This window comes from Oncorhynchus tshawytscha, linkage group LG12, assembly GCF_018296145.1.
Source record: "Oncorhynchus tshawytscha isolate Ot180627B linkage group LG12, Otsh_v2.0, whole genome shotgun sequence".
In the NCBI taxonomy this organism is placed as follows: domain Eukaryota; kingdom Metazoa; phylum Chordata; class Actinopteri; order Salmoniformes; family Salmonidae; genus Oncorhynchus; species Oncorhynchus tshawytscha.
The window spans coordinates 41,287,568-41,312,947 of NC_056440.1; the positions used below are offsets into that span (position 1 = coordinate 41,287,568).

At 42.3% G+C, this 25,380-nt stretch overlaps 1 protein-coding gene across 1 annotated transcript in view; it reads right to left on the minus strand.

Annotated features, from left to right (window-relative positions):
- Positions 1–25,380, minus strand: part of LOC112263307 (mediator of RNA polymerase II transcription subunit 27) — a 106,504-nt gene that overhangs the window by 7,472 nt on the left and 73,652 nt on the right. Inside the window, exons 5-7 of the mRNA XM_042330667.1 lie at positions 13,653–13,760; positions 10,525–10,566; positions 1,691–1,768 (exon numbers count right to left, since the gene is read on the minus strand). Coding sequence (XP_042186601.1) covers positions 1,691–1,768; positions 10,525–10,566; positions 13,653–13,760 — 228 coding nt within the window. The remainder of the gene's footprint in view (positions 1–1,690; positions 1,769–10,524; positions 10,567–13,652; positions 13,761–25,380) is intronic.

The following is a 25,380-nucleotide window of genomic DNA, read 5'->3' on the forward strand; positions in this document are numbered from 1 at the left end:
ACTTGAGCGTTCATAACTATTCACCCCCCCAAAGTCAATACTTTGTAGAGCCACATTTTGCATCAATTACAGCTGCAAGTCTCTTGGGGTAGGTCTCTATAAGCTTGGCACATCTAGCCACTGGGATTTTTGCCCATACTTCAGGGAAAAACTGCTCCAGCTCCTTCAAGTTGGATGGGTTCCGCTGATGTACAGCAATCTTTAAGCCATACCACAGATTCTCAATTGGATTGAGGTCTGGGCTTTGACTAGGCCATTCCAAGACATTTAAAATGTTTCCCCTTAAACCACTCGAGTGTTGCTTTAGCAGTATGCTTGGGGTCATTGTCCTGCTGGAAGGTGAACCTCCGTCCCAGTCTCAAATCTCTGGAAGACTGAAACAGGTTACCCTCAAGAATTTCCATGTATTTAGCGCCATCCATCATTCCTTCAATTCTGACCAGTTTCCCAGCCCCTGCCGATGAAAAACATCCCCACAGCATGTTGCTGCCACCACACTTCACTGTGGGGATGGTGGTCTCGGTGTGATGAGGTGTTGGGTTTGCACCAGACATAGAGTTTTCCTTGATGGCCAAAAAGCTCAATTTTAGTCTCATCTGACCAGAGTACCTTCTTCCATACGTTTGGGGAGTCTCCCACATGCCTTTTGGTGAACACCAAATGTGTTTGCTTTCTTTAAGCAATGGCTTTTATCTGGACAATCATCCGTAAAGCCCAGCTCTGTGGAGTGTACGGCTTAAAGTGGTCCTATGGACAGATACTCCAATCTCTGCTGTGGAGCTTTGCAGCCCCTTCAGGGTTATCTTTGGTCTCTTTGTTGCCTCTATGATTAATGCCCTCCTTGCCTGGTCTGTGAGTTTTGGTGGGCAGCCCTCTCTTGGCAGGTTTGTTGTGGTGCCATATTCTTTCCATTTAAATGGTGCTCTGTGGGATGTTCAAAGTTTTGGATATTTTTTTAGAACCCAACCCTGATCTGTACTTCTCCACAATGTTGTCCCTGACCTGTTTGGAGAGCTCCTTGGTCTTGATGGTGCCGCTTGCATAGTGGTTCCCCTAGCTTAGTGATGTTGCAGACTCTGGGGCCTTTGAGAACAGGTGTGTGTATATATACTGAGATCATGTGACAGATCATGTGACACTTAGATTGCACACAGGTGTACTTTATTTAACTAATTATGTGACTTCTGAAGGTAATTGGTTGCACCAGATCGTATTTAGGGACTTCATAGCAAAGGGGGTGAATACGTACCACTTTTCTGTTTTTTCTTTTTTTGAATTTTTTGAAACAAGTTATTTATTTAATTTCACTTCACAAATTTGGACTATTTTATGTATGTCCATTACATGAAATCCAAATAAAAATACATTTAAATTACAGGTTGTTACGCAACAAAATAGGAAAAACACCAAGGGGGATGAATACTTTTGCAAGGTACTGTATCCAGTAATAGCCTGACAGTATTTAACCCCTTCCTCAAAAATTTGTTACAGAGCTTTCAATCAAAAGCAGGCACTGTAACAGTACTGTAGGTGTGATAAGATGCCTAGACAGCAATGCGAGTGCAATCCATCGGCTATGTGCATATGGTGAAGATATGGGACCAAAGACAGAGTAGATTATCAAGTAGTGGAGCTCAGTCACGGGGTGGGAGTGGGTTATGTAGAGGGTTTGCTTTGTGAATGTGCTCACCATGAAGGAACGTACCACCACGTCGGGCATCTGGGGGAGTTGGTAGTGCAGCAGAGCAGTAGTGGCATGATCCGTAACCTTAGAGAAAAAAACAGGGCTTGTAAAATCACATTGTCGCTGAATATTTGTAAACATTCCAATTCCCTCTGCTAAGCCTGAGACAATACAATCACATTAAGTCTGACAGTTCTTTTTCAATTCAATATGATTTCATGAGCAAGTGAGTACTACATAACTTAATCAATAAAAGCTGTCAAGTGAAACATGTTTTCAAGGCCTGAGCAATCATTACTCGACTTTCTAAATAACTAATAGAAGTCTGCTAGACCAGCGCAGGGAGCAATCCTGGAGCAATCCTAATCATAGAATATACTGTACCAATCTCGCCCTCCTACACATTCACTTGGCAGTGACTAGGCGTCTAATTATTCTTAATATTTTGACCAAAATCTAATATTCATCCCACATGCAATTATATGCGCCCATTTATTATGTAACTTTGATGAACCAAGATATTCTGACAATTGTTGCTGTGTCCAGTCAATATGTCCATTGCTATTGCATTTTGACCATCTGGAGACGCATGATGAGTGTTTGGCTATTACTAGCACATGGCAGGCAGTACAGTACATGAACAAGGAAAACATATCAAAACCGGGGGGAAAAGTTCTCCCCAAAGAAGATGTAAGGTATATGACTGGACAGGTAACAAAGTAAGAGGCTTCGGTCACAAGTCAGACCTTACCAGTGCAATGAAAGATGGGAGGGGAAGCTGAGAGGTGCCCTGCTCCTCCCTCCCTCCCCATCAGACCGGGTCTGTTTGCATTAGAATGAGATCAAGAAATAAACATACTGTAGTTTACCAATAAAATGGTCTGACGGTGAAGTGGACATACTCTGTATTTATATACTAAAAGAAAGACATTCTCCCATTACAATACATTTTAATGGAAAGTTAGCAAACATAGATAAGATCTTGCTACCGTGGAAAGGAAAATACCTGTCTATTTGTGGGAAAATCACCCTGATTAACTATTTAGTCATATCCCAGTTTACCTATTTGCTTATGACCTTGCATACACCTAGCAACTTGTTTTTTAAATTATTTGAGCAAAGGTTACATTTTATTTGGAACGGCAAGCCAGACAAAATTAAACGGGCCTATTTATATCATGAATATGAATTCGGAGGGCAGAAATGATTAAATATTAAACCATTAGACCTCTCACTAAAAGCTTTAGTCATTCAAAAGTTATACTTAAATCCGAACTGGTTCTCTAGAAGATTAGTAAGAATATCTCACCTCATGTTCAAGAATGACCTTTTCCCTTTTATTCAGATTACAACCTCTCACTTTCGGTTATTTGAAAATAAAAGCATCTCCAAAATATTGCTATTTTTAAAACAAGCCATAGAAAGTTAGTTGCAACTTCAACCTTTTTGGGATAGGGGGGCAGCATTTTCACTTTTGGATGAATAGCGTGCCCAGGCTGAACTGCCTCCTACTCTGTCCCAGATGCTAATATATGCATACTATTATTAGTATTGGATAGAAAACACTCAGAAGTTTATAAAACTGTTTGAATGATGTCTGTGAGTATAACAGAACTCATATGGCAGGCAAAAACCTGAGAAAGAATCCAAACAGGAAGTGAGAAATTGATTTTCAAAACAGTACCTATTGAAATCCCAGTGAGATATGAATGAGGATGCACTTCTTTAGAAACTGGTTTGAGGATTCTACTATAAAGGAGGGGCTCATAATAGCTCTGAGTGAGTGGTCTGTCGTTCCAATGCATTTCTTCAGACAAAGAAATTCTCCGGTTGGAAACTTATTGATGATTTATGTTAAAAACATCCTAAAGATTGATTGCATACATCATTTGACTTGTTTCTACGGACTGTAATGGAACTTTTTGAGTTTTTATCTGGAGGAAGTGCTCGCGTCTCACGAAGATGAATTACTGGGATGAACAAGCTAACAACAAGTGATGATGGGCTTTATGGAAATTTATGGAACAAATCAGTCATTTATTGTCGAACTGGGATTCCTGGGAGTGCCTTCTGATGAAGATCAAAGGTAAGTGAATATTAATAGTGTTTTTTCTAGCTTCTGTTGACGCCAAAATGGCGGATATTCCTCGGGCTGTTTTCGGTTTTGAGCGCCGTTCTCAGATGATGCTTTTTCCGTAAAGTAAAAAAAAAAGCTGACACAGCAGTTTAATAGAGGTTAAGTCTATCTTTAATTCTGTGAATAACACTTGCATCTTTTATCAATGTTTATTATGAGTATTTACGCGCCAATGTAAACTGACATTTTTGGATATAAATATGCACATTATCGAACAAAACATACATGTATTGTGTAACATAATGTCCTATGAGTGTCATCTGATGAAGATCAAAGGTTAGTGATTAATTTTATCTATACTTCTGCTTTTTGTGACTCCTATCTTTGACAGAAAATGGCTGTGTGTTTTTGTGACTTGACTCTGACCTAACATAATCATATGTTGTGCTTTAGCTGTAAAGCATTTTTGAAATCGGACACAATGGGTAGATTAACAAGAAGTTTATCTTTCATTTGCTGTATTGGACTTGTTAATGTGTGAAAGTTACATATTGCAAAAAAATATTTTTGAATTTCACGCCCTGCCTTTTCAGCGGAATGTTGTCGAGGGGTTCCGCTAGAAAGGTTAATCCAACAGAAAAGACAGAATATATTACAACAAATATTATGGTTAAACTCAAATATAGTAATTGATAAAAACAAAAATTTGATTTTATATATACAGTGGGGCAAAAAAGTATTTAGTCAGCCACCAATTGTGCAAGTTCTCCCACTTAAAAAGATGAGAGGCCTGTAATTTTCATCATAGGTACACTTCAACTATGACAGACAAAATGAGAAGAAAAACCCCCAGAAAATCACATTGTAGGATTTTTAATGAATTTATTTGTAAATTATGGTGGAAAATAAGTATTTGGTCACCTACAAACAAGCAAGATTTCTGTCTCTCACAGACCTGTAACTTCTTCTTTAAGAGGCTCCTCTGTCCTCCACTCGTTACCTGTATTAATGGCACCTGTTTGAACTTGTTATCAGTATAAAAGACACCTGTCCACAACCTCAAACAGTCACACTCCAAACTCCACTATGGCCAAGACCAAAGAGCTGTCAAAGGACACCAGAAACAAAATTGTAGACCTGCACCAGGCTGGGAAGACTGAATCTGCAATAGGTAAGCAGCTTGGTTTGAAGAAATCAACTGTGGGAGCAATTATTAGGAAATGGAAGACATACAAGACCACTGATAATCTCCCTCGATCTGGGGCTCCACGCAAGATCTCACCCTGTGGGGTCAAAATTATCACAAGAACGGTGAGCAAAAATCCCAGAACCACACGGGGGGGACCTAGTGAATGACCTGCAGAGAGCTGGGACCAAAGTAACAAAGCCTACCATCAGTAACACACTACGCCGCCAGGGACTCAAATCCTGCAGTGCCAGACGTGTCCCCCTGCTTAAGCCAGTACATGTCCAGGCCCGTCTGAAGTTTGCTAGAGAGCATTTGGATGATCCAGAAGAAGATTGGGAGAATGTCATATGGTCAGATGAAACCAAAATATAACTTTTTGGTAAAAACTTAACTCGTCGTGTTTGGAGGACAAAGAATGCTGAGTTGCATCCAAAGAACACCATACCCACTTTGAAGCATGGGGGTGGAAACATCATGCTTTGGGGCTGTTTTTCTGCAAAGGGACCAGGACGACTGATCCGTGTAAAGGAAAGAATGAATGGGGCCATGTATCGTGAGATTTTGAGTGAAAACCTCCTTCAATCATCAAGGGCATTGAAGATGAAACGTGGCTGGGTCTTTCAGCATGACAATGATCCCAAACACACCGCCCGGGCAACGAAGGAGTGGCTTCGTAAGAAGCATTTCAAGGTCCTGGAGTGGCCTCGCCAGTCTCCAGATCTCAACCCCATAGAAAATCTTTGGAGGGAGTTGAAAGTCCGTGTTGCCCAGCAACAGCCCCAAAACATCACTGCTCTAGAGTAGATCTGCAAGGAGGAATGGGCCAAAATACCAGCAACAGTGTGTGAAAACCTTGTGAATACTTACAGAAAAAAAGATGAGACAGAGGTCAAACATTAAGTGGGAGAACTTGCACAATTGGTGGCTGACTAAATACTTTTTGTCCCACTGTATACAGTGTATACAGATACACTGCCGATTTTGCAGGTTTTCCTACTTACAAAGCATGTAGAGGCCTGTAATTTTTAAAATCATAGGTACACTTAAACTGTGAGAGACGGATTCTAAAACAAAAATCCAGAAAATCACATTGTATGATTTTTAAGTAATTTATTTGCATTTTATTGCATGACATTTAAATAAAGATGTATAAAAGTTGAATTTAAGGACCCCAAAATAAACAGATATAGATATAGCCATATAGATTGCAAAATAGTTGGGAAGAGATCTATGAACTGACACACAAAACAACGCTGGATAATTGTTATGGCGCTGAAGAACATGGCTGACGTTTTACATTCTCCCAACCAATTGTGCCATTTTTTTTGCGTAACTTTCATAAAAACATAATGTTGCTGCTACCATCTCTTATGACCGAAAATAACTTCTGGACATCAGAAAAGCGATTACTCACCGCGGACTGGAATAAACTTTTTCCTTTAACGAGTCTGACGAGAAGGATATCCTGCTTTCACTGGAACAGGCCCAGATCCAAGCCTTGTGCAACCAGAAAAAAAAATCCTAGACTACCTTTATTCCACACACAGAGATGCATACAAAGCTCTCCCCCGCACTCCATTTGGCAAATATGACCATAATTCTATCCTCCTGAATCCTGCTTACAACCAAAAACTAAAGCAGGAAGTACCAGTGACTAGCTCAATAAGGAAGTGGTCAGATGACGCGGATGCTACACTACAGGACTTTTTTGCGACCACAGACTGTAATATGTTCCCGGGATTCATCCAACAGCATTGAGGAATTACACCTCCTCAGTCATCGGTTTCATCAATAAGTGCATCGATGTCGTCATCCCCACATATCCCAACCAGAAGCCATGGATTACAGGAAACATCCGTATCGAGCTAAAGGCTAGAGCTGCCGCTTTCAAGGAGCGGGAGACTAATCAGGATTCTTATAAGAAATCCCGTTATGCTCTCAGACGAACCGTCAAACAAGCAAAGCGTCAATACAGGATTAAGATTGAATCCTACTACACCGGCTCTGATGCTCATCAGATGTGGCAGGGCTTGAAAACTATTACAGACTACAAAGGGAAACCCAGACCACTATAGTCCCTGTGCCGAAGGAAGCGAAGGTAACCTGCCTAAATGATTACTGCCCCGTGGCACTCACGTCGGTAGCCATGAAGTGCTTTGAAAGGCTAGTCATGGCTCACATTAACAGCATCCTCCCGGACACTCTAGACCCACTCCAATTCGCATACCGCCCCAACAGATCCACAAATGATGCAATCTCAATCGCACTCCACACTGCCCTCTCTCACTGAACAAAAGGAACACCTATGTGAGAATATTGTTCAATGACTACAGCTCAGCTTCAACACCATAGTGCCCACAAAGCTCATCACTAAGCTAAAGACTCTGGGACTAAACACCTCCCTCTGCAACTGGATCCTGGACTTCCTGATAGGCTGCCCCCCCAGGTGGTAGAGTAGGCAACAACACGTCTGCCATGCCTATCCTTAACACTGGGGCGCCCCTCAGGGGTGTGTACTTAGTCCCCTTCTGTATTCCCTGTTCATCCACGACTGCATGGCCAAACACAACTCCAACACCATCATTAAGTTTGCTGACGACACAACAGTGTCACCGACAAGGATGAGACGGCCTATAGGGAGGAGGTCAGAGAACTGGCAGTGTGGTGCCAGGACAACAACCTCTCCCTCAATGTGAGCAAGACTAAAGAGCTGATCGTGGACGACAGGAAAAGGCAGGCCGAACAGGCCCCCATTAACATCAACAGGGCTGTAGTGGAGCGGGTCGAGAGTTTTAAGTTCCTTGGTGTCCACATCACCATCAAACTATCATGGTCCAAACATACCAAGACAGTCGTGAAGACAACACATTTTTTCAAGATTTGGCATGGGTCCCCAGATCCTCAAAAGGTTCTACCGCTGCACCATCGAGAGCATCCTGACCGGTTGCCTCACCAGGTATGGCAACTTCTCGGCATCTGACCGTAAGACGCTACTGCGAACGGCCCAGTACATCACTGGGGCCAAGCTTCCTGCCATCCAGGACCACTATAATAAGCGGTGTCAGAGGAAAGCCCATAAAATTGTCAGAGACTCGAGTTACCCAAGTTACAGACCATTTTCTGCTACCGCACGGCAAGTGGTACCGAAGTCTAGGACCAAAAGGCTCCTCAACAGCATCTACCCCCAAACCATAAGACTGCTGAACAATTAATTTAATCACCACCCGACAATTTACATTGACCCCCCCCTCCCTTTTGTACACTGCTGTTACTCGCGGTTATGTACAGATTACCTCAACTAGCCCGTACCCCCCGCACACCGACTCGGTACCGGTGCACCCCTGTATATTGCCTCGTTATTGTTATTCTTATTGTGTTACTTTTTGTTATTACTTTTTATTTTAGTTTACTTGGCAAATATTTATTCTTCTTGAACTGCACTGTTGGTTAAGGGCTTGTAAGTAAGCAAGTCTACATGTGACAAATAAAGTTTGATTGGACTAAATTATTACACAAAATTCAATCAATTGCAATCAATAGAATGTTATATATATGGGGGATACAACCATCCCAGCTCGGCAGATTTTGTTGCAAAGAGACGGAATTATTAGATCATTTGTTTTGGTACCGTTTTGGTACATATGTAGATTGTTTTTGGTCGCAGGTTCAGGAATGGCTTAAGAATTGCAACATTTATCTGGAGCCAACTTTGCAAATAGCACCGCTGAGTGACTTAAAAAGTCATAGTCAATCGATTAATAATATAACAAATAGTCTTCCAATGTTTTGTATCTTTAATTTACAATATGTAGAATCTATGAAAATACTGGATGGTGTTCAGAGACAGATGGGAGGGGTTGAGTGGAGCTGAAGGATGGAACTAAAAACAAACAAATGATAAATGGTAAAACTATACTGTGTCCGTAAAATGCAAATAGTATGTATAAGCTGGAAGTAGAAGCCTAAGTGTTGTTGTCCATTAGTAAAAAATTAAGTAAAAAAGTAAAGAAAAACCCTGGAATGAGTAGGTGTGTCAACTTTTGATTGGTACTGATTCTTTAAAGTAGCCAACCTTTGCCTTGATGACAGCTTTTCACACTCTTGGCATTCTCATACCCAGCTTCATGAGGTGTGCCTTGTTAAACGTTAATTTGTGAAATTTCTTTCCTTCTTAATACGCTTGAGCCAATCAGTTGTGTTGTCACAAGGTAGGGGTGGTAAGGTAGGACACCAATAAGAAGAAGAGACTTGCTTGGGCCAAGAAACACGAACAATGGACATTATAGATCGTGGAAATATGTCCTTTGGTCTGATGAGTCCAAATTTGAGACTTTTGGTTCCAACAGCCGTGTCTTTGTGAGATGCAGAGTAGGAAAACGGATGTTTGCCGCATGTATGGTTCCCACCATGTAGCATGGAGGAGGTGGTGTGATGTTGTGGGGGTGCTTTGCTGGTGACACTGTTAGTGATTTATTTGGAATTCAAGGCACACTTAACCAGCAAGGGTACCACAGCATTCTGCACTGATACGCCATCCCATCTGGTTTGCGCTTAGGGGGACTATCATTTGTTTTTCAACAGGACAATGACCCAACACACCTCCAGCCTGTGTAAGGGCTATTTGACTAAGAAGGAGAGTGACGGAGTGCTGCATCAGATTACTTGGACTTCACAATCATCTGACCTCAACCCAATTGAGATGGTTTGGGATGAGTTGGACCGCAGAGTGAAGGAAAAGCAGCCAACAAGTGCTCAGCATATGTGGGAACCCCTTCAAGACTGTTGGAAAAGTATTCCAGGTGAAGCTGGTTGAGAGAATGCCAAGAGTGTGCAAAGCTGTCATCAAGGCAAAGGGTGGCTACTTTGAAGAATCTAACATTTGTTTAACACTTTTTTGGTTACGACATGATTCCATGGGTGTAATTTCATAGTGTTGATGTCTTCACTATTATTATAAAAGAAAAGTAGGTGTAGGTGGCCAAAAGAGTAGGTGTCCAAACTTTTGACTGGTACTGTATCTACTTACCCAAAAATATATGGGGGATTGGAAATTATGCAGACAATTACATTGATGGAAGCCACAATCTAACTGCAATAGTAAAGCTGATCGAACATTAAAAGTAAGAAGCTAAGAGAAATAAACATACAATTGAGAATTCTCTATGAAAGACACATTTGTGTGCTCTCTTTCTATTAATGTTGGCTTCATCGCCATCACTGGTGTGTGTGTGTGGCGGTTGGCTGCCCTTAGGTTGCCATGCCCCTGCCTGTTGAGATTTGATGAGGGAGGGGAGTGAAGACGACTCATAACCTCCGTATGCTTGCCAGAACTGATTATGATGCAAAGTGGTTTCAGTTTAAAATGAAATCCAACAGGAAACCGAGTATATTTTGGTATGACAGGGCTTGACTAGTGAGAGAGAACAACACACAGGGACAGGTGGCCCAACGAGGGAGAGACCGACTGGACCAGAATATGGAGACCTACGTGACTATTCATGAATTCCTCAGGTTGGCGCCTGCCAAGTGTGCATTGCACCTCAGTATGGGGTAAACACAAAGATAAGGTCTCACCTTTTGAAATACTTGATAGTTTGACTTCGACCAGATATCCAGCTGAGGAGAGAAAAGGAGAAATGATTGCCATTATTCATTTTCAAACCATTACATATTCTTTTCTTCAGTTGTATATGATGCAAATCACACCAAGTGTTCCTTTGGTGAGTTCAGAACAATGGGATTGGAGTAAACATGTTGTCCTCGTCATCATCAAGACTGACAACGCCAACAACTTTCTCTTGGTATTCGTGATACCATTCATTAGCATTGCATTCTGGGGTTTTGATCAGGTCTATATTTTTCATTCAAATGATTCCTCTCTTCTTGCCACCCTACTGTCCTCTGGCTTGCATGGTCCTACAGTAAATGAGGAGAGGTGGGCAGGAGATTGTGTGAAGGTTGTCCAAACACTTTCAAAGGCGTTAACAAATCAAAACGCTCCCCTGAATCTAATATCAAACAGGCCTGGTGTCAGCATTTATTAGAGAAATCGGATTCGATCCCCCTCTGTCCCTCTACCCACTCCCGACACACAGAGACCCTTTGAAGGGGAAGGATACAGGATCGCAAATTACCCAAGAGATGCCTTAGATAGTCTTTGAAGCCCTCCTTTGATAGTGCAGTTTTCCTTCTCCCTTTTCCTCTCTCTTTCTGTACGCTAGGAGGCTCAGCTTGCGGCTCCTGCTGCTTCTTACAATATGATAATTAGTGGAGAAAATGGCAGAAATGGGGATGGTGGACCCTGAGGGATGGAGCAGACGAGGCAAGACACCCTAAACTAAACCCTGGCTGCTGCTGTTGTGTCTAAGTCATCCTAGGTGGCACTTTGGGAATGTCTGGACTACAAAACATTTTCCAAGGAGCAGATTATCTCTATAAAGTACCTGGTTAGTTGTGGCAGTATATGTAAGAGCTTGATTGTAAACACACATGCATGAACACACACACACAATTGAGTACATCAGACAACACTGTTGTAGCAGGAGGTTCAAAAGTCTCCCATTCATTGGCTTAATTAACAGTGCTAGTTCTCTGTGGCTTTGATGGCCTCCTCATATTCATGTCAGTTCAAAGAGTCCCGGGAGTGAGGGCGAAACACCAACACAGAGCCATATTCAAAATGAACGAGGGACTAATGTAGAATCTGACAGATGGGAAATCATAGAGGAAAGCCAATGTCTCCCATCCTTTACAAGCTTTTCATGTGAGAGAGTGATAAAGGAAGCCGTCACATCTAAATGATTCAACAGTGCCAACAGAAAACTGACAATGAGGATTGTAGGTCCAGACCCTAGATTGCATACTCTTACGTTAGCAGCTGGAAACCGTCAGCCCTCTAACAAAACCGTTCGATAGGAGGCTATATGAGGTCACTTTGAAAACATAGCCCAGAGAGACCCATTCATGGTACCCAGGAAACTCTTAAGAGGACTGAACTCTCCTTGGATGTGTACAGATAATATACAGTGCATTTGGAAAGTATTCAGACCCCTTGACTTTTTCCACATTTTGTTACGTTACAGCATTATTCTAAAATTGATTAAATCTCCCCACCCCCCCCCAATCTACACACAATACCCCATGATGACAAAGCAAAAACTTGTTTGTAGAAATGTTTGCTAATATATAAATAAAACTGAAACATAACATGTACATAAGTATTCAGACCCTTTACTCAGTACTTAGTGTGATTACAGCATCAGTGCGATTACAGCATCAAGTCTTCTTGCGTATGACACTACAAGCTTGGCACACCTGTATTTGGAGGGTTTCTCTCATTCTTCTCTGCAGATCCTCTCAAGGTCTGTTAGTTTGGATGGGGAGCGTTGCTGCACAGCTATTTTCAGGTGTCTTCAGAGAAGTCTGGGTTCTGGCTGGGCCACTCAAGGACATTCAGAAATTTGTCCCAAAGCCACTCCTGCGTTGTCTTGGCTGTGTGCTTAGGGTCGTTGTCCTGTTGGAAGGTAAACCTTTGACCCAGTCCGAGGTCTTGAGCGCTCTGGAGCAGGTTTCATCATGGATCTCTCTCTGTATTTTGCTCCGTTCATCTTTGCCTCGATTCTTACTAGTCTCACAGTCCCTGCTTCTGAAAAACATCCCCACAGCATGATGCTGCCACCACGCTTCACCGTAGAGATTGTGCCAGGTTTCCTCTCGACGTGACTCTTGGCGTTCAGGCCAAAAAGTTTAATCTTGGTTTCATCAGACCAGAGAATCTTGTTTCTCATGGTCTTTAGGTGTATTTTGACAAACTCCAAGCGGGCTGTCATGTATCTTTTACTGAGAAGTGGCTTCCGTCTGGCTACTCCACAATAAAGGCCTGATTGGTAGAGTGCTGCAGAGATGGTTATCCTTCTGGAAGATTCTCCCATCGCCACAGAGGAACTCTAGAGCTCTGTCAGAGTGACCATCGGGTACTTGGTCACCTCCCTGACCAAGGCCCTTCTTCCCCGATTGCTTAGTTTGGCCGGGCGGCCAGCTCTAGGAAGAGTCTTGGTGGTTCTAAACTTCTTCCATTTAAGAATGATGGAGGTGTTCCTGGGGACCTTCAATGCTGCAGACCTTTTTTGGTACCCTTCCGCAGATCTGTGCCTCGACACAATCCTGTCTAGGAGCTGTACGGACAATTCCTTCGACTTCATGGCTTGGTCTATGCTCTGAAATTAACTGTCAACTGTGGGATCTTATATAAACAGGTGTGTGCCTTTCCAAATCATGTCAAATCAATTGCATTTACCACAGGTGGACTCCAATCAAGTTGTAGAAACATCTCAAGGATGATCAATGGAAACAAGATGCACCTCAGCTCAATTTCGAGTCTCATAGCAAAGGGTCTGAATACTTGCGCAAATAAGGTATTTTTGTTCCTTATTTCTTTAGAAATGTGCAAAAATGTCTACAAACCTGTTTTCGCTTTGTTATTATAGGGTATTGTATGTAGATTGCTGAATAATTGTTTTTATTTAATCCAGGGGTCTGAATACTTTCAGAAGGCACTGTATTCCTAGTATGACGCCTCTTATGTCAAGTAAAAAAATACTGTACTTGTATTTTTGCAATGGAGAGAGGGTTGCACCTCACTATCACATGCGGTACTACTTAATCCAGTTGTTTGGGCAAAAACCTCCCATTCAAAGCAATACCTTGCCATCCTCGGAATACACGTTCTCGTTGAATCCTCTCACGATGGTCCGGTCTATGAACAGGCTTCTCATCACCACAATGGTTTTCAGCACTTTCCCCAATGTCACCTAAAGGAAGAGACAGCAGAGAGGAAAAGACAATGACAAATTCAGCACTGTTCAGTCTACCACCATGCCAAAGAAATGTGCTTAGCCTTCTCTCCCCTTCTCTTTCCCCTTGAGGTGGTGGTTAACCTACAACCTACAGTGCTCTCCACTGGATGGCCCAATAGGCTTGCTGTACGCAACCTTTCCAGTGAATTAACCTTGGAAAAGAGCAGACACCTCTTTGCATCCGACACGCGCTTGACAAACAGAATTGCTGAGCTGCAGAGTGTGCCTGTGTTAGACATTGACCTTGATCTTTGAAGGATAAGGAAAGCTTACAGAGGGCTTTGACTTGAGGTCTTTGGGTACCTCTGTATAAATGCAGCGGGATAAGAATGAGACACAGTTGAAATCGGCATCTTTTGGACTTCCCACTGCAAGTACTGGAGATAGGGGGAGAGAGAGAGAAGTGGGGGAGGAAAGGGGGAAGAAGGGGAGCATGATAGGAGAAAAGCCCCCTCTTTATTTGTCAAATCTGTTCAAACATCAGCAGCATCCCCAGAACAAAACAGCGGTGCTTATCGCCTGCTCTACCCAGCCTGAATTATTAATCCCAGGCAGCGCTCTGGCTCAGTTGGCGAGTGGGCGGGAAACACCGTCCCAGACTGACAGGGAGAGCACAGTGTTTGGGAGGGCTTCAACTCTTTTCATGACTCCACTCAAACATGAGAATGAGATGGTGACTGAGAAACTCTCTCATTGAAACAAGCCAAATCAGTTGGATTCAACGGAAGACTTTATGACATTGCATGAACTGAGCAACAACGCCTTAGAGAGACAAGAAAGATGTGGCAATGGAGGTTACAGGTTGCAAAATACACTAAGTAGTAAGTACACATCCATTGTTTTCAATAAAAAAAACAAGTCTTAATACTCAGTGGTAGTTTATTTTACGTACTCAACCGTTCAAAAGTTTGGGGTCACTTAGAAATGTCCTCGATTTCCATGAAAACATACAAGAAATGAGTTGCAAAATGAATAGGAAATATAGTCAAGATGTTGACATGGTTATAATTAATGATTTTTAATTGAAATAATAATTGTGTCCTTCAAACGTTGCTATAAGAATAGCAACGTCCTCCATAATACGTTGCTTTCGTCAAAGAATCCTCCATTTGCAGCAATTACAGCCTTGCAGACCTTTGGCATTCTAGTCAATTTGTTGAGGTGATCTGAGAGCGATTTCACCCCATGCTTCCTGAAGCACCTCCAACAAGGAACTTCTTACATACCATACGGGCAAGCTGCTCCCACAACAGCTCAATAGTGTTGAGATCCAGGGACTGTGCTGACCACTCCATTATAGACAGAATACCAGCTGACTGCTTCATCCCTAAATAGTTATTGCATAGTTTGGAGCTGTGCTTTGGGTCATTATCCTGTTTAAGGAGGAAATTGGCTCCAATTTAAGCGCCGTCCACAGCGTATGGCATGGCGTTGCAAAATGGAGTGATAGCCTTCCTTCTTGAAGACCCTGTACAAATCTCCCACTTTACCACCACCAAAGCACACCCAGACCATCACATTGCCCCTACCATGCTTGACAGATGGCGTTAAGCACTCTTACAGCATAAAAAATAATCTGCTTCTCACGAATGTTCTTTGTGATCCGAACACCTCAAACTTAGATTTGTCTGTACACAACACTTTTTTACAATATTCCTCTGTCCAGTGTCTGTGTTATTTTGCCCATCTTAATCTTTTCTTTTTATTGGCCAGTCTAAGATATGGCTTTTTCTTTGCTATTCTGCCTAGAATGCCATCATCCCGGAGTCGCCTCTTCACTGTTGACGTTGAGACTGGTGTTTTGCGGGTACTATTTAATGAAGCTGCCAGTTGAGGACTTGTGAGGCGTCTGTTTCTCAAACTAGATCCTATAATGTACTTGTCCTCTTGCTCAGTTGTGCACCGGGGCCTCCCACTCTTTCTATTCTGGTTACAGCCAGTTTGCTTTGATCTGTGAAGGGAGTAGTACACAGCGTTGTAGGAGATCTTCAGTCTCTTGGCAATTTCTCACATGGAATAGCCTTCATTTCTCCGAACAAGAACAGACGGATAAGTTTCAGAAGAAAGGACTTTGTTTCTGGCCATTTTGAGCCTGTAATCAAACCCACAAATGCGGATGCTCCAGATACTCAACTCATCTAAAGGCTAGTTTTATTGCTTCTTTAATCAGAACAACAGCTGTTTTTTCAGCTGTGCTAACATAATTACAAAAGGGTTTTCTAATGACCAATTAGCCTTTTAAAATGATAAACTTGGATTAGCTAACAACGTGCCAATGGAACACAGGAGTGATGGTTGCTGATAATGGGATAACTAAAATCTGCCATTTCCAGCTACAATAGTAATTTACAACATTAACAATGTCTACACTGTATTTCTGATCAATTTGATGTCAATTTAATGGACAATTTCTTGGGCTTTTCTTTCAAAAACAAAGATATTTCTAAGTGACCCCACATTTTTTAACGGCAGTGTATATTACCAGATATTTACCTGGATATTAGGCTATAATCTACAAATAATCTATTTTCTTAAAAATAGTGTAATGTTCACAACTCTAAAGAGTCTTCATCAGGCTTCCTAAGCTGAGAACATTGTGTAGAGAATGTCTGTGCGAGCTGATATGGTATACCTACAGCCTAGTCTGAGTACACAGTTCAAGGAAAATGCATGTTTTTAGACAAATAAAACATTTTCACAAAAATTGTGTAGCATTCTCTGTAAATTGTCTTCATTAGGCTCCGCTAAACTGAGAACATTGTGTAGAAATGGTTTTGAAGTCTGAAAACGTATGGTAGGCCTACATGTTAATTATACAGTAATGGGCTAACCAATGTATTACTTATTTGTTTCTTTGGTACAATTTACCAATTGTGTTGAATTCTAACCTATCCATTTGTTGCCATATAATTTCCCGATAATATCAGACAGTGTGGAAAGAGTACCGTAACATGAAGTGTTACCAAGACATCTGCAATGGCCAAAAGTTGACCAGTTATATGTTTTTCTAGCTCTAAATCCTATGGAAGCTGACCAGAGTTTCAGTTCATGTCAGAATAGTAAGAGGTTTGGTATTTGAATTTGTGCGGTGAGGAAAACCCCCAGCATTGTCTAAAACTTCAAAAGCATTTGACTTGATGGATTGTTCTACACGCCAAAATAAGAAACAAAAGGACACTTTTTAAGTCCGATGACAGAGAATCTAACGATCCTCCATGCATAAATGAATAAATCCATTAATGAGGAAAATATCACGATTGAATAGTATTTGTTTCCCCGCAGAAGACGGCTGGTTAGATGGCCTAAGAGGCTTCTGTAAAAGGCTTGTCATTTCCAGAGCTCTTTAAGCCTGCTAATTGGATAGGTGATCGACAAACTCATTTCGAGGAGTGCCTGAACACATCGAGTGCAGTTTAGAGAGGAGAGAAACGTCCTCCTGTTTAGTGTGTTAGCACAGACAAGTAAAAGACAGTGACGGTTACCAAACAGTACGAGGCTAACTAAGTAAAATTACCCTTTTACTCATGCAGGAAAAGAGGAAGAAAGCCGACTTTGGCTGGCCATGCAGGAAGACTATCTCTTCTAGTCAGGTTAAACTGTCGATCAACCCAGAACCACTACTAAGAGCAGTGCACACAAAGACCTGTCTCTCCAAAAGACCTTCAGAGAGATGACACCAAAATACACTTTGAACACTTTGAATAGTGCAGACCTGCACGGTCCTTTTAAATTCAACAGAGGAGTGAGGATTAGACGTGATTAAACATGTCAAGAAAACCCATCCGCATCCAATCATATTTCATTAGGGTGCCTCGGCAACACACATTTCCCCTTCTTTAGTGGTTGGGCTTATTAAATTCAGGGGTGTCAAGTAGGCTCAAAGGCTGCCATGTCTCTCCGGCGGCCCGCTCGCTCCTCAGCAAGACAGGTGCTCAAAGGGAGAATCCATTACTGACGACAGGCCTTTTATAGAGGCTGGCCCTAGTTCTCTGCTCAGGCCTGGCCAGGCCCTGAGGCTCATCCACACTGACTGACTGACTGACTGACTAAGTAAAGCACACCGGACAGGCTTCCATCTCTCATGCCTGATAAACAGTCACCAATCTCTTCAGCTACAAGAAATCCAAATCAATTCTCCTTCTTAGTAAACTTTTCAGTAATTTTGGTAGCCTTTTTTGTATTTCTCTATTAGGCCTATTCCGCAAAAAAAGATGGTAACTGACAAAGTTTTGGTCAGATGATTTTGTAACTCACAAGTCAATAAGAAGCTAAGAATAACATTTAATTCCATCAACACTTCAATTAATAGGCCCAGTACGGACTGTACGTCAGGAGAATGGGAGACCAAGGGCAATTGTAAAACCTTTTTCTCCAAACAGAAACAAATTAGAGTGATTCAACTCACTCAATACATGCCCATTTAGGTTCCCCCTGCTTGAAATGTTTCAGCCAAATGTATCACTATTTTCTAGTTTTATGGGCAAAAGTCATTTTTTTCCACTGGCTGCATATTTTTTATACTGTCCTGACCATTAATGTCCAAGAATTCTAATGAGCATAATTGTATCATTAAATAATTTACACCCCTTGACTTTTTCCACATTTTGTTGTTACAGCCTGATTTCAAAATGGATAAAAATTAGATTTTTGCTGGGTGAATCTGAATAATTGTATGTGTGGGGTACAGAGATTAAGTAGTCATTCAAAAATCATGTTTAAACACTATTACTGCACATAGAGTGAGTCCATGCAACTTATGTGACTTGTTAAGTACATTTTTACTCCTGAATTTACTTAGGCTTGCCATAACAAAGGGATTAAATACTTAATTGATTCACATTTTTTTTATTTTATTCATTTGTAAAAACATAATTCCACTTTACATTATGGGGTATTGTTTCTCGGCTAGTGACAAATTCTCAATTGAATCCATTTTAAATGTAGATTGTGACAACAAAATGTGGAAAAAGTCAAGAGGTGTGAATACTTTCTGAAGGCACTGTATGTCTATGAAGTTAAGTGAGTTTACCTTAAAAAAATGTTAAATTATTAAACATTTAAGTGAGTTTATTTGGTTTATTTTTCAGGAGTTACATTTGACCGCAGCTACTGTTAAAACTAAAATCCAAAGGTCATATCTACAGAACTAAAAATGGTACGAATGGTTAGGAGACAGATGTAAGTTTCTTATATCAAAAAATGACTGGCCTAGTTCAAGTGGCGTCTGAGCAATAGCGTAAAAGACAAGAAAAATACAATTGTCCCCAGTCTCCCGTACACACTGATGCGGTGCAGCTAAAACAAAAATAGTTCCTGTTTTCCAGGTTATGAGCGAATCAAGTTTCTAATCCTAAACAGATAAAATGTCTTAAATCGAGTTGATTGTAACGGTACTGTAAATGGTTCTGTAAACAACTGAAATCACCAGGGTTTTCTTTTCCAAGGTGGATTGACATCAACTACAGTCATGGCCAAAAGTTTTGAGAACTACACAAATATTAATTTTCACAAAGTCTGCTGCTTCAGTGTCTTTATATATTTTTGTCAGATGTTACTATGGAATACTGAAGTATAATTACAGGCATTTCATAAGTGTCAAAAGATTTTTATTGACAATTACATGAAATTGATGCAAAGAGTCAATATTTGCAGTGTTGACCCTTCTTTTTCAAGACCTCTGCAATCCGCCCTGGCATGCTGTCACTTAACTTCTGGGCCACATCCTGACTGATGGCAGCCCATTATTGCATAATCAATGCTTGGAGTTTGTCAGAATTTGTGGGTTTTTGTTTTTCTACCCGCCTTGAGGATTGACCACAAGTTCTCAATGGGATTAAGGTCTGGGGAGTTTCCTGGCCATGGACCCAAAATATCGATGTTTTGTTCCCCGAGCCACTTAGTTATCACTTTTGCCTTATGGCAAGGTGCTCCATCGTGCTGGAAAAGGCATTGTTCGTCACCAAACTGTTCCTGGATGGTTGGGAGAATTTGCTCTCGGAGGATGTGTTGGTTCCATTCTTTATTCATGGCTGTGTTCTTAGACAAAATTGTGAGTGAGCCCAATCCCTTGGCTGAGAAGCAACCCCACACATGAATGGTTTCAGGATGCTTTACTGTTGGCATGACACAGGACTGATGGAAGCGCTCACCTTGTCTTCTCCGGACAAGCTTTTTTCCGGATGCCCCAAACAACCGGAAAGGGGATTCATCAGAGAAAATGACTTTACCCCAGTCCTCAGCAGTCCAATCCCTGTACCTTTTGCAGAACATCAGTCTGTCCCTCATGTTTTTCCTGGAGAGTAGTGGCTTCTTTGCTGCCCTTCTTGACACCAGGCCATCCTCCAAGTCTTTGCCTCACTGTGCGGGCAGATGCACTCACACCTACCTGGTGCCATTCCTGAGCAAGCTCTGTACTGGTGGTGCCCGATCCCGCAGCTGAATCAACTTTAGGAGACGGTCCTGGCGCTTGCTGGACTTTCTTGGGCGCCCTGAAGCATTCTTCACAACAATTGAACCGCTCTCCTCGAAGTTCTTGATGATCCGATAAATGGTTGATTTAGGTGCAATCTTACTGGCAGCAATATCCTTGCCTGTGAAGCCCTTTTTGAGCAAAGCACGTGTTTCCTTGCAGGTAACCATGGTTGACAGAGGAAGAACAATGATTCCAAGCACCACCATCCTTTTGAAGCTTCCAGTCTGTTATTCGAACTCAATCAGCAGGACAGAGTGATCTCCAACCTTGTCCTCGTCAACACTCACACCTGTGTTAACAAGAGAATCACTGACATGATGACAGCTGGTCCTTTTGTGGCAGGGCTGAAATGCAGTGGAAAAGTTTTTGGGGAATCAGTTAATATGCATGGCAAAGAGGGACTTGGCAATTAATTGCAATTTATCTGATCACTGTTCATAACATTCTGGAGTATATGCAAACTGCCATCATACAAACTGAGGAAGCATACTTTGTGAAAATTAATATTTGTGTCAGTCTCAAAACTTTTGGCCACGACTGTACAGAGCATTCGGAAGGTATTCAGACCCCTCAACTTTTTTTACAGCCTTATTCTAAAATTGTTTAAATAGTTTTTCCCCCTCATCAATCTACACATAATACCTCATAATGAAAAAGCAAAAACAGGTAAAGAATTGTTTGCAAATTTATAAAGAATAAATTTAATTGAAATATTACATTTACATAAGTATTCAGACCCTTTACTCAGTAGTTGGTTGAAGCACCTTTGCAGCGATTACAGCCTCAAATCTTCTTGGGTATGATGCGACAAGCTTGGCACACTTGTAGTTGGGAAGATGCGCCCATTCTACTCCCAAGATCCTCTCAAGCTCAGGTCTCGCCAGAGATGTTCGATCGGGTTCAAGTCCGGGCTCTGGCTGGGTCATTCAGAGACTTGGTCGTTCTGCTGGTGGAAGGTTAACCTTCGCCCCAGTCGGAGGTCCTGAGTGCTCTGGAGCAGGTTTACGCCGTTCATCTCTCCCTCGATTCTGACTAGTGTCCCAGTCCCTGCCACTGAAATACATCCCCCACAGCATGATGCTGCCAACACCATGCTTTTCACCGTAGGAATAGTTTCCTCCAGATGTGACGCTGGGCATTCAGGCCAAAGAGTTCAATCTTGGTTTCATCAGACCAGAGAATCTTGTTTTTCTCATGGTCTGAGAGTCCTTTAGGTGCCTTTTGGCAAACTCAAAACGGGCTGTCATGTGCCTTTAACTGAGGAGTGGCTTCCATCTGGCCACTCTCATAAAGCCCTGATTGGTGGAGTGCTGCAGTGATGGTTGTCCTTCTGGAAAGTTCTACCATCTCCACAGAGGAACTCTGGAGCTCTGTCAGAGTGACCATTGGGTTCTTGGTCACCTCCCTGGCCAAGGCCCTTCTCCCCTGACTGCTCAGCTTGGCAGCCAATTATAGGCAGTCTTGGTGGTTCCAATCTTCTTCCATTTAAGAATGATGGAGGCCACTGTGTTCTTTGAGACCTTCAATCCCACCGACATTTTCTGGTACCCTTCCCCAGAACTGTGTCTCGACACAATCCTGTCTCGGAGCTGTACGGACAATTCCTTCAACCTCATGGCTTGTTTTTTTTCTCTGACACGCATTGTCAACTGTGGGACCTTATATAGAAAGGTGTGTGCCTTTCCATGTCCAATCAAATGAATTTACCACAGGTGGACTCCAATCAAGTTGTAGAAACATCTCAAGGATGATCCAAGATGGCGTAGCAGTCGGACGTGTGTTTTGTCTTATCCGGTGTAAATATATTTTCCTCGTATATATTTTAAATCTCACTTTCCATCACTTTCCATCTAAGGACTGAATATACTCTCCTGCAACCCGCCTCACCCAATGTGGTTACAGATCTGCTATTTTTATACTTTAGAATCAGAACTCCCATCAGAAGCTAGCCAGCTAACTAGCTACTAGCTAGTAGCTACTAGCTAGTAGTCAGTTAGCCACTGCTAGAAGTCTTCACCGTTAACTTGGACAACAGCCAGCCTCAGCTTGGTCAATACCTGTCAGTCAGCACTTTGAGATATCAACCCAGAGCATACCGGACTGCTTTTCTCTACCACATCTCCGGTTTCCTACCGCAAGCTCTGAACCTTTACACTGGATCATCGCAGCGAGCTAGCTGAAATCCGAGTGGCTACTCCTGGCTAACGTCTCTGTCCCAAGGCAAGCACCAGTTAGCCTTGAGTTAGCCTCGAGCTAGGCCCATCTTCCGGCTAGCCGAATAGGTCCACTGGCTACAATACCTCTTTTGCCATTTGGCCTGGACCCTTTGCTTGAATCTATTCTTCCACGCCCAGTGTGTTCCAAACACACTAGACGACCAGTTCTTATAGCCTTTAGCTGTACCGTTATCCTACTCCTCTGTTCCTCTGGTGATGTAGAGCTTAACCCATGCCCTGCAGCCTCAGCCTCTAGCACCACTCCCATTCCACAGGCGCTCACATTTGTTGACTTCTGTAACTGTAAAAGCCTTGGTTTCATGTATGTTAACATCAGAAGCCTCCTCGCTAAGTTTGTTTTATTCACTGCTTTAGCACACTCCACCAACCCTGATGTCCTTGTGTTTGAATCCTGGCTCAGGAAGGCCACCAAAAATCCTGAAATTTCCACTCCCAACGACCACTTTTTCCGACAAGATAGAAGTGCCAAAGGGGGCAGAGTTCTCCTGCAGAGTTCTGTCATACTATCCAGGTCTGTGCCCAAACAATTCAAGCTTCTACTTTTAAAAATCCACCTTTCCAGAAACCGGTCTCTCACCGTTGCCACTTGTTATAGAGCCCCCAGCTGTGCCCTGGACACCACATGTGAATTGATTGAAGATAGATGGGGGACAGAGTTCGTACTGTTAAGTGACCTAAACTGGGATATGCTTAACACCCCGGCCATCCTACAATCTAAACTAGAAGCCCTCAATCTCACACAAATGATCAAGGAACCAACCAGGTACAACCATAAATCTGTAACCATGGTCACCCTCTTAGATATCATCCTGACCAACTTGCCCTTTAAATAAACCTCTGCTGTCTTCAACCAGGATCTCTGTGATCACTGCTTCATTGCCTGCATTAGTAATGGGTCCGCGGTCAAACGACCACCCCTCATCACTGTTAAACCCACCCTAAAACACTTCGGCGAGCAGGCCTTTCTAATTGACATGGCCCGGGTATCCTGGAAGGATATTGACCTCATCCCGTCTGTAGAGGATGCCTGGTTGCTCTTTAAAAGTGATTTCCTCACCATCTTAAATAAGCATGCCCCTTTCAAAAAAGAACAGATATAGCTCTTGGTTCACCCCAGACTGCTCTTGACCAGCACAAAAACATCCTGTGTCATTCTGCATTAGCATCGAATAGCCCCCGTGATATGCAACTTTTCAGGGAAGTTAGGAACCAATATACACAGTCAGTTAGGAAAGCTAAGGTTAGCTTTTTCAAACAGAAATGTGCCTCCTGCAGCACTAATTCCAAAAAGCTTTGGGACACTAAAGTCCATGGAGAATAAGAGCACCTCCTCCCAGCTGCCCACTGAACTGAGGCTAGGAAACACTGTTACCACTGAGAGATCAATGATAATTTCAATAAGCATTTTCTACGGTTGGCCATGCTTTTCCACCTGGTTACCCCTACCCTGGCCAACAGCTCTGCACCCCCTGCAGCAACTTGCCCAAGACCCCCCGCTTCTCCTTTACCCAAAACCAGACAGCTGATGTTCTGGAAGAGCTGCAAAATCTGGATCCCTACTCATCAGCTGGGCTAGACAACCTGGACACTCTCGTTCTAAAATTATCTGCCAAAATTGTTGCAACCCCTATTACTAGCCCGTTCAGCCTCGTCTGAGATTCCCAACGATTGGAAAGCTGCCGCGGTCATCCAGCTCTTCAAAAGGGGAGACACTCTAGACCCAAACTGTTATAGACCTAAATCCATCCAGCCCTGCCTTTCTTAAATCTTCGAAAGCCATGTTAACAAACAGATCACCAACCATTTCGAATCCCACCGTACCTTTCTCCACTACGCAATCTTGTTTCTGAGCAGGTCACGGTGCACCTCAGCACGGTCCTAAACGATATCATAACTTGATAGGTGATTGAATGATTAGAATATTCCACCCTGAAACATATAATTGTATGGAATTGATTAGAATATAAAATCATAATCAATAAATGTGTAGTCCTAGTCAGAATTAGGGTAAAGACAATATGTCTTTATGGTATTATAAACACAGACTGTCTGAGCTTGGTGCCGACCTGACTAGAGATTGGGAAAGAACAGGGAGTACGTGTCAAGAACAAGGTCATAATGCTCTGGCGGCTGGGTAGCAGGACATGTGTGTGCGTCTGTTTGTGTGTGTGTGTGTGTGCGTATGGCTGTGTAAATGTGTAGGCGTGAGAAGTCAGTATAAAATGAATTGTTTTGTATTCTTGACTTTAGAACGTTCTCTGAATAAACTGTACTAACCTTTTGTATAAGCTGAGTCTTTGACTAATTATTATTATACCCATGGTCTTACAAACCTCGGGAATTGGTCAGAGCTATTGATTGATTGTTATTATCATTGGGATTGGAAATTCTGTTATCAATTGGTCCTTCGAGCCGGATTTCAATACCGGTTTTCTGTCGTCCCATGGGAACGCCGAAAACCGTGCACGGACGGATCAGAGATCCGTAAGTTAAAGACCTGACCTCTGGAAATTGAGGTTCCATTACAGGCCGGTGGCAAACTGGTAGACGACAGAAAACGGTGACAAAATCCAACCAACATTGAATTCTCAGCTGCAAGATAAGGTCGGTGATCTTTATTCATTAGTTTGGAGTTAAATTCTAAACTTACAAAAAATTAGAGCAAGATAAATGTGGAGGGAGGATTTTTAACTGTAAAACTAACAGTAAGTAAGATTGGTATCGGGTATACCGTCCATATAATCTAATGTATAGAACGTTTAAGACACTAACTATCTATGTTAGTGTTGGCGGCACTGGGTCACAGATCTAATTAAGACATTTCGAAGTACAGTATCTAACAGTAAGGCCTAAAAGTAAAACTGGT